The sequence below is a fragment of the Bemisia tabaci genome, chromosome 7 (assembly GCF_918797505.1).
Source record: "Bemisia tabaci chromosome 7, PGI_BMITA_v3".
In the NCBI taxonomy this organism is placed as follows: Eukaryota; Metazoa; Arthropoda; class Insecta; order Hemiptera; family Aleyrodidae; genus Bemisia; species Bemisia tabaci.
The window spans coordinates 17,553,845-17,567,863 of record NC_092799.1 but is presented as its reverse complement, the minus strand read 5'-3'; the positions used below and the strand labels follow the sequence as shown (position 1 = coordinate 17,567,863).

The 14,019-nt window shown below is 34.4% G+C and overlaps 1 protein-coding gene across 6 annotated transcripts in view; it reads left to right on the top strand.

Moving 5' to 3' along the window:
• Positions 1–13,566, top strand: part of Tet (Ten-Eleven Translocation (TET) family protein) — a 150,775-nt gene extending 137,209 nt beyond the window's left edge. For all 6 annotated transcript variants that reach the window (XM_072302657.1, XM_072302653.1, XM_072302656.1 and 3 more), the window contains 5 exons: positions 408–609; positions 1,466–1,661; positions 2,108–3,507; positions 4,394–4,528; positions 4,725–13,566. In XM_072302657.1, the coding sequence (XP_072158758.1) occupies positions 408–609; positions 1,466–1,661; positions 2,108–3,507; positions 4,394–4,528; positions 4,725–5,171 (2,380 nt within the window). In that variant the 3' untranslated portion in view covers positions 5,172–13,566. The remainder of the gene's footprint in view (positions 1–407; positions 610–1,465; positions 1,662–2,107; positions 3,508–4,393; positions 4,529–4,724) is intronic.
• The last annotated feature ends 453 nt before the right edge of the window (positions 13,567–14,019 follow it).

Sequence of the window (14,019 nt, the reverse complement as noted above, 5' to 3'; positions counted from 1 at the left end):
GAATACCTATATGTACAATTAATTATTTTTTGGGTCAAATCCAACCATAAGAGTTAAAATTTTGAGCTTTGGAAAAATTTCAATAAATTATATGGTTTTGTTTAAGTAATCGTAATGCAAAGAACATCGCTCCAATATCTTTTCCAAGTTGCTGAATGACTGTTGGCTTATTTTTGATGAGGCAGTTTTCTTTTTTCGCCCGATGTTACAAGTGAATCAAAAGAATAAGGAATTTATCGTAGAGAGTAGTATGTGTAGGTAGTTGGTAATGGTAAGTTGTAACAACTTAGTATTGTACAACTTAACATTATGGTGGCTAGTAAGGATTTACTGATTTTGATTGTATTTTGTTTGTATTTGTATTGTATTTTGTTTGATTGTATTAATCAGGTTGATCCTTTCTGCAGGTATCCATGCCAAGTTCGAGTACGAGCTGTTCCTTTGCAGCCGTGTCGGAGACAAGGGAAGAAGAGGAAAGAGGAGGAGCTAGAGGCAGCCTCTGATAAGAACAAAGCAACCTTGGAAAGTCAAGATCCACCCCCCAATACCTATTCGCCCAGTGAAATATCTGTTTCAGAAAGGATAGAGTCCCAGCTACAAAGTTCTCAGGTGGGTCAGCTAGTAAACTTTATATAGGCAGTAGCCAAGGAAGATATATAAGTATAAGTGCCTTTAACGTAGCCCCGAATTCATATACACTAAAACTCAACTTGGGTAAAAAAGGCTAAAAATATAAATGAAAAAACCGACACATTTCGCCTAAAATCTCAGGCATTTTCAATCAAATGAAAATAAAAAAGGTTCAGAACACAAAATAACGGTCGTCCCTCAGACCGGAGTAGCGAGGTACGGACTGGACTACAAATTGATAAAACCTCATGATCGAAATTTCAAGTGATAATTCTCTGTCTTACAAACTGAGAAAATGTTTTGGGTTTGTCGTCAATGTAACCACCAATGGAGAATTGAACCCTAATACACTGGCATATTCAAGAGAAATTATTCCCTCATTGTGTAAAAAAAATCAGTTTTTGAGTTTTTGACAGGAAACGTTCGCCAGTATTCGCAAGAATGAGTCGTAAGAGGTTTACTTCATTTTTGTGTCTGTAGAGGGATCGTGAAATTATAAAGCAATCAAAAATTTTTCAGCTTGAACATGGATTGAATATACATTTCGTTAGTCGAAGATGCATTTTATTGAGATACAGAAGCATTAGTCGCTAATGCATTTCAGAGTTCACCCCATCATCAGAGCATTATAAATTCGGTGAATAAAATCCATACATGCTACAGTTTATATCCAATTTTTTAAAAAATATATAGTAATGTTTAAAATTGTTTTAAAAATGTAACATAAAATGTGGCATGTATGGATTTTATCCACCAAATGCATAGTGCTCTGAGGCAGTCAAAATGTTAATTTATGCAAAGACTATAAAGAATTTGCTCTGTGTTTTCACCATAGGTATCATCAACTGTATTGGATAGTCCCATCTCATCGTATCCTGGTTGGATGTTTCCACCTCAGGCTCAGTACCTCAATCGTGAAATGTATCACAATCCTCATCCTGAGTGGTTTCAGTCCTCATATCAGCCGGCACCATATTTAAATTGGGTGGAGCCAACATCATGGAACACCTCAACTCCTCTTCATTCCATAGGTTAGTACAGCAGTCTATGTCATTGACCCTCTTAATTTTTTTAAAATGGTAACTGCCAATGGAAACTTCCTGCTCTTAAAAAATCACAATCTACTATCTTCTTGAGTAAAATTGCTCACTAAACATAATCGTAACAGTTTCTGCAGTATGAAAATATGGCACCCTCCATTGCAGCGCTTCAGCTCAGACGTTGTTTACACTTTGAACAACATGAAACAGGGAAGGAACACAACTTATTGAGAAGCCTACTAAAACTGTTGTACTGCACGATTTGATTTACGCGGATTCTGGTCCTTCTTGTGAGCAACTCACGTGTAGAAACGGTCCATCCCATTCTAGTTAATTCTTCATTGCAAGTAACATAGCCTAAACTTCCTAACAATTTGATTTTTAGCTTTGCTTTTTGGACTCCAGTCTAAATCTATATAGGTTTTTTATTGTTTCAGATAATTGGACAACTACTGGATCTGGCAGCTTTAATTTTGAGGGAAGTTTCAAAAGAGAGCTCAAAGTGGATGCAGACAGCACAACCAATGGCTTGTTTCGCGGTGCCTTTAGTTCGCCTCATAAAATAGTCACCTCGCCCAGTGTTGGGCATCATCAGCCCCAATTGAACGCAGTGAATGCTGCCAGCAGTTGGTCAGCTTTACCTGAAATGGGGAACCCGAATCTACCTCAGGGACACTATTCAGACAGATCGGCCCCTGGACTTTCACCCTTCGAACAGTCATTTCATACGAGAGGTGAAAATCGCACCAACAGTGGTGATCCTCGAAACAAAATTAGTTTTAATCCAACTTTAGATGTTAAGAAGCAGCACAATTTGAGTGATAACTCACTGAACGAACCAACACACTCACAGATTAACGTCAGACAAGAGTCAGCATTCAGCTCTCCTTCTAGTCAAACTTCTCAGTATTCAAACCTCCCACCAGAAAGTTCTGGCTGGACCTCGTTGGATCCTCTGGACACCTCTCACTGGAGTCGCAACAGCTCAGAGTCTTCTAATGGCGTAAAGTCTTCATCTTCTTTTCGAGTGCCATCTGGGAGACCACCATCCCTAAGTGGCTCCGTTTCGGGGCCATTATATCTCCCTCATAATGGGAAAGCCACCAGTGCACGCTCGCCGAGTTTTCCACAAAACCTCAGTGAAAAATCGTACGAGTCGTCAAGCGGTTACGGATCAAACACCTCCAGAAGCTCAGTTCTTTCAGAATCTTCTAGTTCAGAATTCAGTCAGTCACCGTGTGAAAATAAGACAGCATTTAGTAGTTTAGATACTTCAAGCAAAACTTGGTTTGAAGACAGTCCTTCTTTAAGTGATAAATCCGCAGAGTCTAAGTCAAATGATCTCAGTCAATTTTTAAAAAGAGATTCTGAGTGTGTAAGTTTTTCCGCTCCAGTGCTAGGATCCGATCATCAATCGTCAATGTATTCTGTCGGAGACTGGTCCAGAAAATCTGGAGTGAATCCTATCAATGGTGTATCATCAAAACCAGTTAACTACATAAATGCTCACATGAAACCAGAAGTTGTGCTGCAGAAACAGCCTGTGCACCAAGCCAACAACTTAACTTATCAGGCACTTCATGATGCTAATCTGATTCACTCGTCTCCTCTCAACAATCTGCCTCCAAGCTATAACATGAAGCCTCACTTCTCTCAGGAGAATTCTAACCAAGACTCAATTGGATCTCATCCGTTACCGAATACGTGTTATAGCCCACAAAGTCTTCATCCACAGTTACGGACCAACTTTGAGAATATGCCTCAGTACTATCCACCCAATCCTGCTTTGGGGCCCTCAAATTCCCATTTAGCTCCATCTGTGCCTTATCAAAGCCAGGTAATTCTAGTCTCCTTGAGTTTAATACTTTATTTTTCATAGACATGTGTTTTCTTCAACAAGCTCAGCTTTTTCTGAATCAAGTAAAACGAGTTGTAGATTTTTGTTGCAATGCCGTAAATTGAACCAAAAGACCTTGTAATATGTTTATTTTTAGTATGAGGTCGCTTAAGATGTTTCTGAATCTTTAAATGTTTGAGTACTTCTGCTCTTTGGGTCTCAATCCCAGTGGCGTGCAGTCCTGGCAAGCAAAAATTGTAAGAGAAGGAAAAATTATATCCATGAAGTTCGTTGAATTTTTGCTTAAGATAATTGACAAGAAGTTGTAAGTAAGTAAAGTAAAGACAGAAGGATCGGAACAAAAATATTCATGGGGCCACAGGAGTAGTAGCAAAGTCAGGCTAATGGAAGAGGCGAAGTAAACTGAGTGGCCGCACCAGAAAATTTCATGCTACTGGCTAAGTGGAGAGCTCCGTTAACCAGAGAATCCAGAAAGGAGGGTAGTGTGAAACGCATTGAGTCATTGAGATTCATTACTTGATCACGGCTCGGTCCCCTTGGCTCTTGGATGCACCACAGTCAGTCCTACCAGGCAGTTGATTCAACGTTGCCATCACCATGGTCGCTACCTCCATTTTTGCTACGCTCCTTTCAGTTTTCTCTCTCCAGTGATGCAGAGATCACTCGCTCCAGAGTTTATGCCCTTTGTAATGGTCTAAATTCTCTAAAATTCAAACGAAACTTGCCGATCATAAGGAAGTAAGGAATTATATGATATTTTCTTTTCCACACTTTTGATGGTCTTTGGTTACTTCATCATTACTTTTTAGTGTGCCTAGTGTTCTAAAAGATTATATGCGACTAATTTTGTATTTTTCTGATGCAGGGAATCCATCAATCATCAAAGCTGGATTTATTTGGTGGGACATCACCCTTTGATCCAGTTGCAACAGAAGCTCCTAAAGCAACCGAAAGACTAGGACAAGTATTAGGTCATTCGGATAATGAAGAGTGTTTCAGAGTAAGTGCTCCTTGAAGCTTGTTTTTCAGTTAATGTGTCTTGCAGTTAGTTTTGAACGATGTGACTGCACTCTGCATAAGCAGATGGAAAGGGTTAATGTTAAAGGATAGAGCCAAAAGCTTACATAGCAAAATCACAAAAAAATAACGGCTTTGTTTGCAACAGGAAGCATTTATTTTCTAACATTTTGTTCCAGGATTCACAAATTGGTGGTGTGGCAATTGCTCTCAGTCATGGATCCGTCCTGTTTGAATGCGCAAAACATGAACTGCATTCAACGACAGCGCTGAAAAATCCCAATCGCCAAGAGCCGTCACGCATAAGCTTGGTATTCTACCAGCATCGCAATCTAAACCGGCCGAAACACGGATTGGACGAGTGGGAGGAGAAGATGAGGCTTCGGAAATTAGGCATCACGACATCTCAGTCAAACATACAAAGTACATCCTCTTCAACTGCAGCTTCCTCTGTCGCCTCCGATTTTTTCCAGCTTCTCCCGTCGAAAGACAAAGTCTCCTTATCCTCATCGCAATGCATGATGAGGGCACTCACCGCGACAACAACTACATGGACAACACTGTTTCCTATGCACCCGTGTATGATCAGTGGACCCTATCAAGAAGATGCTCCTGTTCCTTCATAGTGACTCTCTAGTAAATTTGTTACAAATAATGCTCCTTGGCAATGATTTTTACATTTTCAACAGATGTTGAGAGCCCAACGGTCCTCTCTATTTCCATTACATAGTGTTTTTCAAATGCTCACAAGAAACTTTTTCAAGTTTCTGCGTTGTATATTATGTGTAAAGGGTATGGTTACAGGTTTCTTCCCGGTTTTACAAATAATGTGATTTGAATTGGTTTAATACTTATCTTTTGTAGGGGTTTTTCCTCTACTTTTTTAAATTTGGAGAAATATTTCTACCCGTATAACCAGTTTAATTATCTGAAAAGGATAGTTTAAGCTGTGTACACCACCGGATTTTGACCACAAGCCTAGACATATCTACTTCACTGGCAACAAATAACCACAAATGGTGGATGAAAAATTGGCTCGCTTTTTTTTTCTCTTTTTCCCTCCAAAAACTTGTAAAACTTATTTTAAATTGTGTCTAGCGTTTGATTTTCTTCTCTCAGTTGCAATACGCGATAGATTCATTAAAGTTGTGCAAATATTTTGTAGAAGGTATGAGTGCTTCTTTATTTTACATTTTTTCTTGAATCTACAAATTAGGAGAAAATTTCTAATCAAAAACTTTTTAAATATTAGATTGGATTTTTTTTACTCATTAATTTTTTGCTGGTCAAAATTTAAGGAAAGTTAATTACTTTTTTAAGGAGAAATTCTAGTTATCATTTCCAACATATCATATTCTAATATTTTAAATCCTCAGCGTAAAAGTTGCATTGTAAAATTAATCACTCGGAAAACTTCAGTTCCCATTTCATCATATATTTTATGAAGCAAACATGAGAAAAAATGACAAAGTGTAAATATTTTATTGCCATTATAAAATAACATGGGAAAAATATGAGAAAGAAAGAAAAAAATTACCTCTTAGAAAAAACGAGAGAAAAATTGTGAGAAGCGGTCATTTCAATAGTTTTGAATGAAATCATCAGAATAACTTTTCCTAGGTACAATCATTATTAGGATCAAAACATAAAAATTTTATTTGTCAGCAAGTTAAAGAAAAAAATCAGTGTTGTGTACGGTTAGACAAAAATGCCTAATTGTTTTAAAATTCCAAGCCTATTTTATATAATCCTACTTATAGTACAAAATCAAATCATCGTAATCATTAAATTGTATATTTTAATAAAAACAAATTTGCGATTGTTCAAAGCTTAAAAGTTTCTTTCTATTTATTCGCTGTTCTAATTTTATTTTTTCTATCAGACAAATTTATTTGAGCCGTTTAAAAGAAGAAAAAAACAAAATCTTATTTTTTTTTTATATAAAGTAGTGTTATGTAAAGTTATTTATCATCAGTATAATAAAAAAAAATCTTTGTAAGTACATTTGATGGGTTAAACTATCTCCTACTTTATAAGTACCTGATTGATAAATTTTTCAGCCTTTTTTAAAATAATCAATTTTGAATGATGTTCATTTGAAAACTTTATTCAACGTTCTAAGCTGTATTTCGACATTTATCAATGTTAACTTTGTTCATATGCTTACTACGGTATTTTTTGGATTTCAATTTGAACCTGTAGATTTGTAACTTAATAATTTTGTTCGTGTTTTTAAATCGTCTCGTTTTATTGTCAGCTCAGTCTTTATTTGTGTCACTTTTCAATTTAATTCATTTCCATTATTTGTCTCTCCCTTTGCACTATTGTCAAGCAATTCATGAAAAGTCCAAAGTTCAGTCATATGATTAGGCTGGGATATCTTTTTTTAATACGAACATTTTCAAAGGATGTTTTCACCTTTCTTGATCAGAATGTTTTATATCCTGTTTAGGTCATGAACTGTATCTCTTACCCTGTAACTTTATATCAGTTTTAATTTTAACAATCCTTGTTTCATATTTTTGGTAAAAAGTATAAGTTATGAATAAGTTATTGAACTACTGCTGGTTTTCTAAGTTGCAAAAACGAAATAGAGAATATCCATTTAACTTTTTGCATTTACAGTTCTCTCAGCATTCCACTTTGTTTTTCTTACAAAAAGAAAAATGGAGAAACAGTGATTTCGTTCTCGTGAGTGAATCCTCCTGCTCAAATCAGACGATTAGTCATCTTTTTGACTATTTCTCTAGTCCGGAAAAACTGCATCCATTTTCTGGCTTAAGCCTAAAAATTGTAACAGCAATTTTTATAATGTCTGCAGTGCACGACTACAGTTTTCAGTAGCTTGCTGTCGTGCAAGTTCTGCTGTCATTGTTTTTTTTTTTTTTCATTTTTTTTCTTTATCCTAGCTATCAAAAGAGTATCTGTCAAAGGCTCTGTTAGCGTTGAATTGACTATTTCAATACAGGATTTAGATTTAACCATGAGTATTTTGTTCAATCTTCTCAGCATTTTTGTAACAAAGAAAGCATTTTGGTGTTATCATCTACAAGCACAATAATTTTCTTGCATGTCTGGTTCCGTTAAGGTATCTTTGTTTGTACGCTTTGCAAAAATTAATAATTAAAGAAAAGGAAAAAAAATACGTAAGACAAAATTCGAACATAAAAAAGAGCATGGTTTTAATATCCTGAATTCTTGTACGAAGATGAAACCCCTTTTTTTTGATCTCAACAAATAATTATCTAGGATCTAGTGTAATTTTATAATGATCGTTTTGTAATGTACCTATACCGTCTTTTCTATTTTATTTTTTAAATTTATTGTACAGATTTCAATCTAAACCAGCTCCTTTTTTTCCATACTCTGCGTGGAATGAGACATCATTTCATTTATTTTCTAACATTTGAACTCTTTTTTCCCTTGTATAGTTATTGAATGAGAGGCTTTTGAAATATTCATCTATTTCACTGTGTTGCAAGGGGTTAATATGGGCTGTTTTTGGCTCAGCAGGATGTAGATAATTTTAAGTTTTCAAAAATTTGGTGGATAGGGTACTGGGACAGTAGGTAAATTTCCCCTCACCTGGCCGCATTTAATTTTGAGTATGATTCAAATTTCTAGAACGGTCTTAGCCAGATTGTAAGAAATCAAGCAACATTGTCTCGAGTTTCAGAAATTCATAATAGGTCAATGGAAGAACTCTGCTAATATTTTGACATGCACCAAAAAGGTAAAGATTTTGCATGAAGCGCAATTTAAAAATTGGCATCCCTTGTCCCTGATTAAACCTTAACTTAATGTTCTTAAATTACAGTAAAAGAAATTATCAATGCTCAAATTGTGAGGTGAGGGCTTATCGGCTAGAGGCCGATTGGTCGCTCTGATAAATTATGAAAAAAAGGTGTTCACTTTCTTAAAAAGTCCTGAGGAGCTGCCGATAATTACTTTTCGGTTTTCTGGGCTCCAAACACCCCTTATTGATTCTTCCCTTGTTACTGTTATGTGTTCATGTTAATCGTTGAAAGTCACCTTTTAACTGCTCTTTTGGTTGGATTAAACCAAAGAAAATTAATTAATTCAATTCTTTCATCTCAAGAATTTGACTCTTTGTTTATTCGCCCTCCCCCTCCCCTGTAAAATTTATTTTCCTGTAGTCAGTATATTTTTTAGTTTAATTTATCTAATTTATTTGTAAAATATCATTTCGTGACTTGTACACATTATAAATGTTTTGTGTTGTTATTTATTATTTCATTTGTGTATTTATTTTTTTATTTATTAATTTTTTCTTTTTTTTCATTGTCTTACTTTTACGTTAGTTTTACACACCTACCCATTTTTGGTCCTTAAATCTTTCGAGTGTATTGTAGGCTTAACCCTGTAGTTTTAAATTTTATTGTTTCTCAAGCGTTCTGTTTTGTGTTTTTTTTTTCTCTTTCCTCTCTGCTCATTCCGCTGTTTTTATTTGGAAAACCTGTTTTTATGTTAGGTTAATCTTTCAATTGTTCATTTCATCTAGTCTTCTTTGTAGGTTTAAAATTATGTTACTCTAACATCTCACCACTCTCTCTAATGATTTTCTTTCACCATTTTTGCGTTGTTTACGCTTTTGACTTCAAAGTTACCCATCATCTCTTGTCCACTAAGGGAAATGATTCAGTATTCACCATTTGAAATAATTGAATGCAGAAAAAACATGAGAGAAGTTATAGACCACTCAATTTTGCTGGGTGTCAAAATGAAGAAGTGAAGCTGCATTTTTGACTACAGCACTAGATACACAAAGAGATCTCCAAATTTCATAAATCCTACTTTTCATTCATTATAATTCTACACCCTACATTTACTCCTAAGACGAAATAAAAGCATCTACATTAGCATAAGCATCTATAAGTTGTTATTTTTTGTTCCATAATCTAATTAATTTGACTAATTTACAAACACCTTTCTCTTACGAATTTCTATTTAATTTATTTTCTTACTTAATAATCGTAAGTCTCTCAAACTACCATGCTGCCAGGGTTTTGGTTCTAGTAAGAAATATAGGAATGATTTCATTCAATTTCAAGCAAATATCCACGAGTGAATTTGGTTCAGTTTATGACATACTGCCAACCTTTGTCAATACAAAACGAAATTCCCTCCAGACAACAGTGCCCACTTCTGTAGGTGGGTCAAGAAATGAATTCTTGCAAACGTTGAGTGCAAGTCATCAAACCCCCGAGTTCAGCTCTTGACTTCTGGTGACTGTTTTTTTTTTGTCTGTCAGCAGGTTTGTGAAATTTGGCTTAAAAGTGAACCAAATTCCTCCTGTAGAAATGTGTCAATTGCTTTGTTTGCTTATGTTGATCATTCGTAGTACGACTTCTCGGAACAAGATATCCCTTTCAAAACTTACTTTCAAATCTTTCGCTCTAAGACCTATCAATGCCGCATTTTTACCTCTCAGGCCAAGTTTAATTAAATATAAGCTGATAAAAAAATGTAGGTAATAACTATCATTGGAGATTTAAGGACCTAAGTTAATTTTAGTTTTAATTTTTACCCATTGTAAAAAGTATTTTGTGTTCCTCTCTCTACATAAGATGTTTTACAATCATATTTCATTTTTCTCTTCAACAATTGAATTGGCAAAGTAGAAGGATGTCCTATCTCCACCCCACTCCTCCTGTCTTTCCATTCCGTCATCAAATTTGAACAAGTTTTCTCAAACTGATCGCAGTTTACTTTTTTTTGCTCACTGAGACCAAGTTTTGTATCAATAAGCCCCGTGTTTTCTTTTTTGTACAATGAGTTATGAGGTTATGAATCGAAAATCTTTCATTTTCATCTGAACCAATCAACAGTTAGTGTTGACAGGGCAAATAAATGGCTCGTAATTTTCCCTCCATTTTGTGATTAGCTACCAAAAATCGGAAAATTTGTTTATCTTCTTGCCCTTAGGCATTGTAAATAATCATGAAATTACAGCGTGTTTTTCAACATACCTTGGTTGTACCTACATATTTTATTGTACTTTTTTTAATTTTAAATGCCTTGATATCTAGGCAAAAGAAGAAAAAATCAGAAATAAAAACAGATATTATTTTCAAGGGACACATTCTTGCTTTTTTTCTTGTTGCGTCAATGCTCTGATTCTTTGTATTTGTAGGTTCAACTTGGTGTTTCAATATCCTCAGAAAATTTGCCATGTAGTATTTGTAAATGAATCATTTCATTCAATATATTTTTGCCAACATATTTTACATCTGCAAAAGAAAAATTTTAACAAAGATAAAGAGATCCATTTAACGTTTAAAACGAACAATTTTGATTTAACACCACAAAATTTCTCGTCATGATACCTTCATTTTAAAATTGATTTGGGCTCTATTCCATATTTTCCAGAAATCTACCCTGTGATAACAAAGTGAAAAGCTTGCAAGTTTTCCATCCCCATAAACAGTGCATGAATCTTTTTTTTTCATTACTCATTATTATTTTGCTCCAATTCAAGACTGCAGTCAAGCGGTTTCTGAACCCAATCTCTCCCCCCACCATCAAATTTCAAATTAAGTATAGATTCAGAGTTTCTTGGATCCACCAAGTAATTACTTCACCATTTTACGCTTTTAGAATCTCAGTTGGAAAGAAACCAGCAGTAAAAATAAAGAAATGTTAGCTCAATTTAGATTTACCCAATTTTTGTAATTTTTTTGTACTGTATAAAAGTATTTTTATCTTTAAAAATTTTATTGTGATGTTTGAACAATTTAAAGGAATTTTTCCAATTCTAATTTTTTTAAAAAAAAACAATACTATCATTTGTGTTATACTAAGCTAGTAGCTAAAACTATTCAAAAAATTACCTGTTTTGTATTGAACGTAAAAGCTCTGCATTTTACCATCATTTTACTTTAATCCGGGGCTGATAAATTTCGCTCTCATATTTTTTCATTTCGCGCAAAATTGCAACTGCTTGGAAAGTGAACAATCAAATGGCCAATTTTTAGATTAATGCCTCATTACAACTTACATCTTTTATTTATTTATTTTTTCTTCTTCACAATAATCCTCACGTAGAAGTGCCAATTTTTTTTCCAAGCCATACATTGAAATTGCTTATGGTTTTTTTGTAGTTCAAGCAATCAGATCATTTTCTATACTCAAATTCACTTTTTCTTGCAGTCTTTTCTTTTTACTTATCAATATTTTAAAGAATTTTCATAAAAGTTAGTCTATGAATGTCACAATATGAACAAACGGCCCTAGCAAGTTTCGATCGGGTTTCTTATCGGTTTTGTATTAATACAGGACACCCTTGAGCTCTACCTAAAACTTGGTATCCATAATCTGTATCTAAGTTACACTTAAAGATGCAAAACTCATTCTCGTTTAGGTATCAAACCTGAAAAATCTGTCTCTCCTTTAAATTGTCAGGTCTTTTGAAATTTTAATGGTAGAAATGCTTGCTTTTTCTCACTTGTCATGCAGACCATGTTTCTATTCTCCAGAGTTTTGCTGACTTGGCATGCCTTAGAAATGCTGTTGCTTAAATTAAGACTTTTCCAATAAATGCATGCGGGTCAAAAAGTCGCCCTGTATGCACTTTTGCTGTTGCCATCTCAATCAAACTTAGCCGGTAGAGCTTAAGGGCTTCCTTAATTAGAATTTAAGAACCTCTTACTTCAACTCGTCAAAAATTTCTCGTCTCGTTCTCATTCATATGATTGAGAGGCACTTCCTCATTGGATTTCAAGGTTGCCACAGTTAGAGATAATTGGAACAACCGGGAAATATCAGAAAATTTTAAGAAGCCTGGGAAAACCTGGGAGCGCCAGTGAAAATGATGAGAGTTCAAGGGGAAAATTGCCTAAGGGGAAAATCTAACCTTTATTTGCTTTTTAGAATGGTTAACGTTTTGAACAACAAAGATTGCCTGAAAACTATTTCCAATTTTGTCTTTTTAATCATTTGGCCAGAGAAATCAGAGAAATTCATTTTCCAAATTCTGTGGCAAGTCTGGAATGTCCTCGAGTGAGAAAGTTTAGTGATCATGCCATTCATGTTCGAAGGATGCAGAAAAAGTCATTCTAACAGCCTCTCATTTCAAGTTGGAGGAGTTAGTAAAGATGTTCAATATTTGTTTATAACACTTGTTGATTTTTCACCGTATGGTTTTCAAAAGTAATATTTATTATTTATTTATTTTTTTTCCATGAGGCGGTACTACAAATATGAGCAATCAGTATCTTATTAATTTTGATAGGTTAACTTAAGAAGAAAGGAAAATAAAAGAAGAAAAGAATCTTTCATGAAGTGCTTAATCATGACTGCACAAACATTAGGGTAGAGTGAGGTACATTAGGCGTTACTTCAATTTCCTAACCTTCTTTTTCTATGAGCACTGAAGCAACCAAATATTTATCGGCAAGACCTTTGGGAGAAAAAACGTAATTAAATGGCAAGTGTCCTGAGCCAAGAACACAGGAGAGCAAAATGGTGATTAGAAAAAGTCTCCTAATACATTAGTCACTTAGCCTAAGCAACACTCAAATTTTCCTTGCCTATAGTTTTTTGTCTCTCCAAGTTCGAAAATGCTAAGGATATGCAACGACTCAATCGTTGTATTTTGGTTTTATCCATTGGTTTTCTTTCAGCTTACAATTAGCCAGGTGTACCATGAAATTCTATTCGAATTCATTTGCTCAATTTTATCAATCTAAGAAAACCATTATTTCATTAAGAAGTACTTCCATCTGTATTCTTGCTTCTTGCCGTGAAACACGTTTTTTTAATTGGTTAATTTGTATCGTATTCCACATTTCTGATGTGGAGTCTAAGTCTGCTTACTGACGCCTCACTCATCCCTAAACGGATAAATTAGTCTTTGTATCTTTTCTTAAATTATTTGTATAAGATTTTTAATATAATAGTGTGTTGCCAATATGATTATTTATTACTGTAATTTATTTATTGAGTTTGTAGTATTATCTATTAAGTATTTTATTTTTTATAAAGTCACATTCTTGAATTTTATGACTTGTGTTCTTTTTTCCATCTCGTCCTTTCCAGTATTGGCAATGAAAAATAACTTTCGATGAAACCCTGTTTAAAAGAGAATGCTACTGTCTCAAGTCAAATTTGTTTATTTTTTATTTAGTATTTCTAGAGACCATAAAGGCTTTCTGTTAATGTCTGAAGACCAAAATTTCAAATTGCACATCACATACGTTTTACAAAACATTTAACTGAAAAATCTGGAGGAAAAGAAAGGAAAAAGTGAAGTGTAACTATATACTAGAAATTGCACGATTTGTTTTAAAAAAAAAATCAAATTCCTTTTCCTTTCAATTGTTCGAACTTTCGACTTTTGCCAAATTTGCTTTGATAAAACACAGGTTTTTCTGGGAAATGTTTGAAAATGTTTTCCAATCTATCAGAAAACTTTGTTTGCAATTTCATTTAAGTCATCTGACACTTTCAATGAAA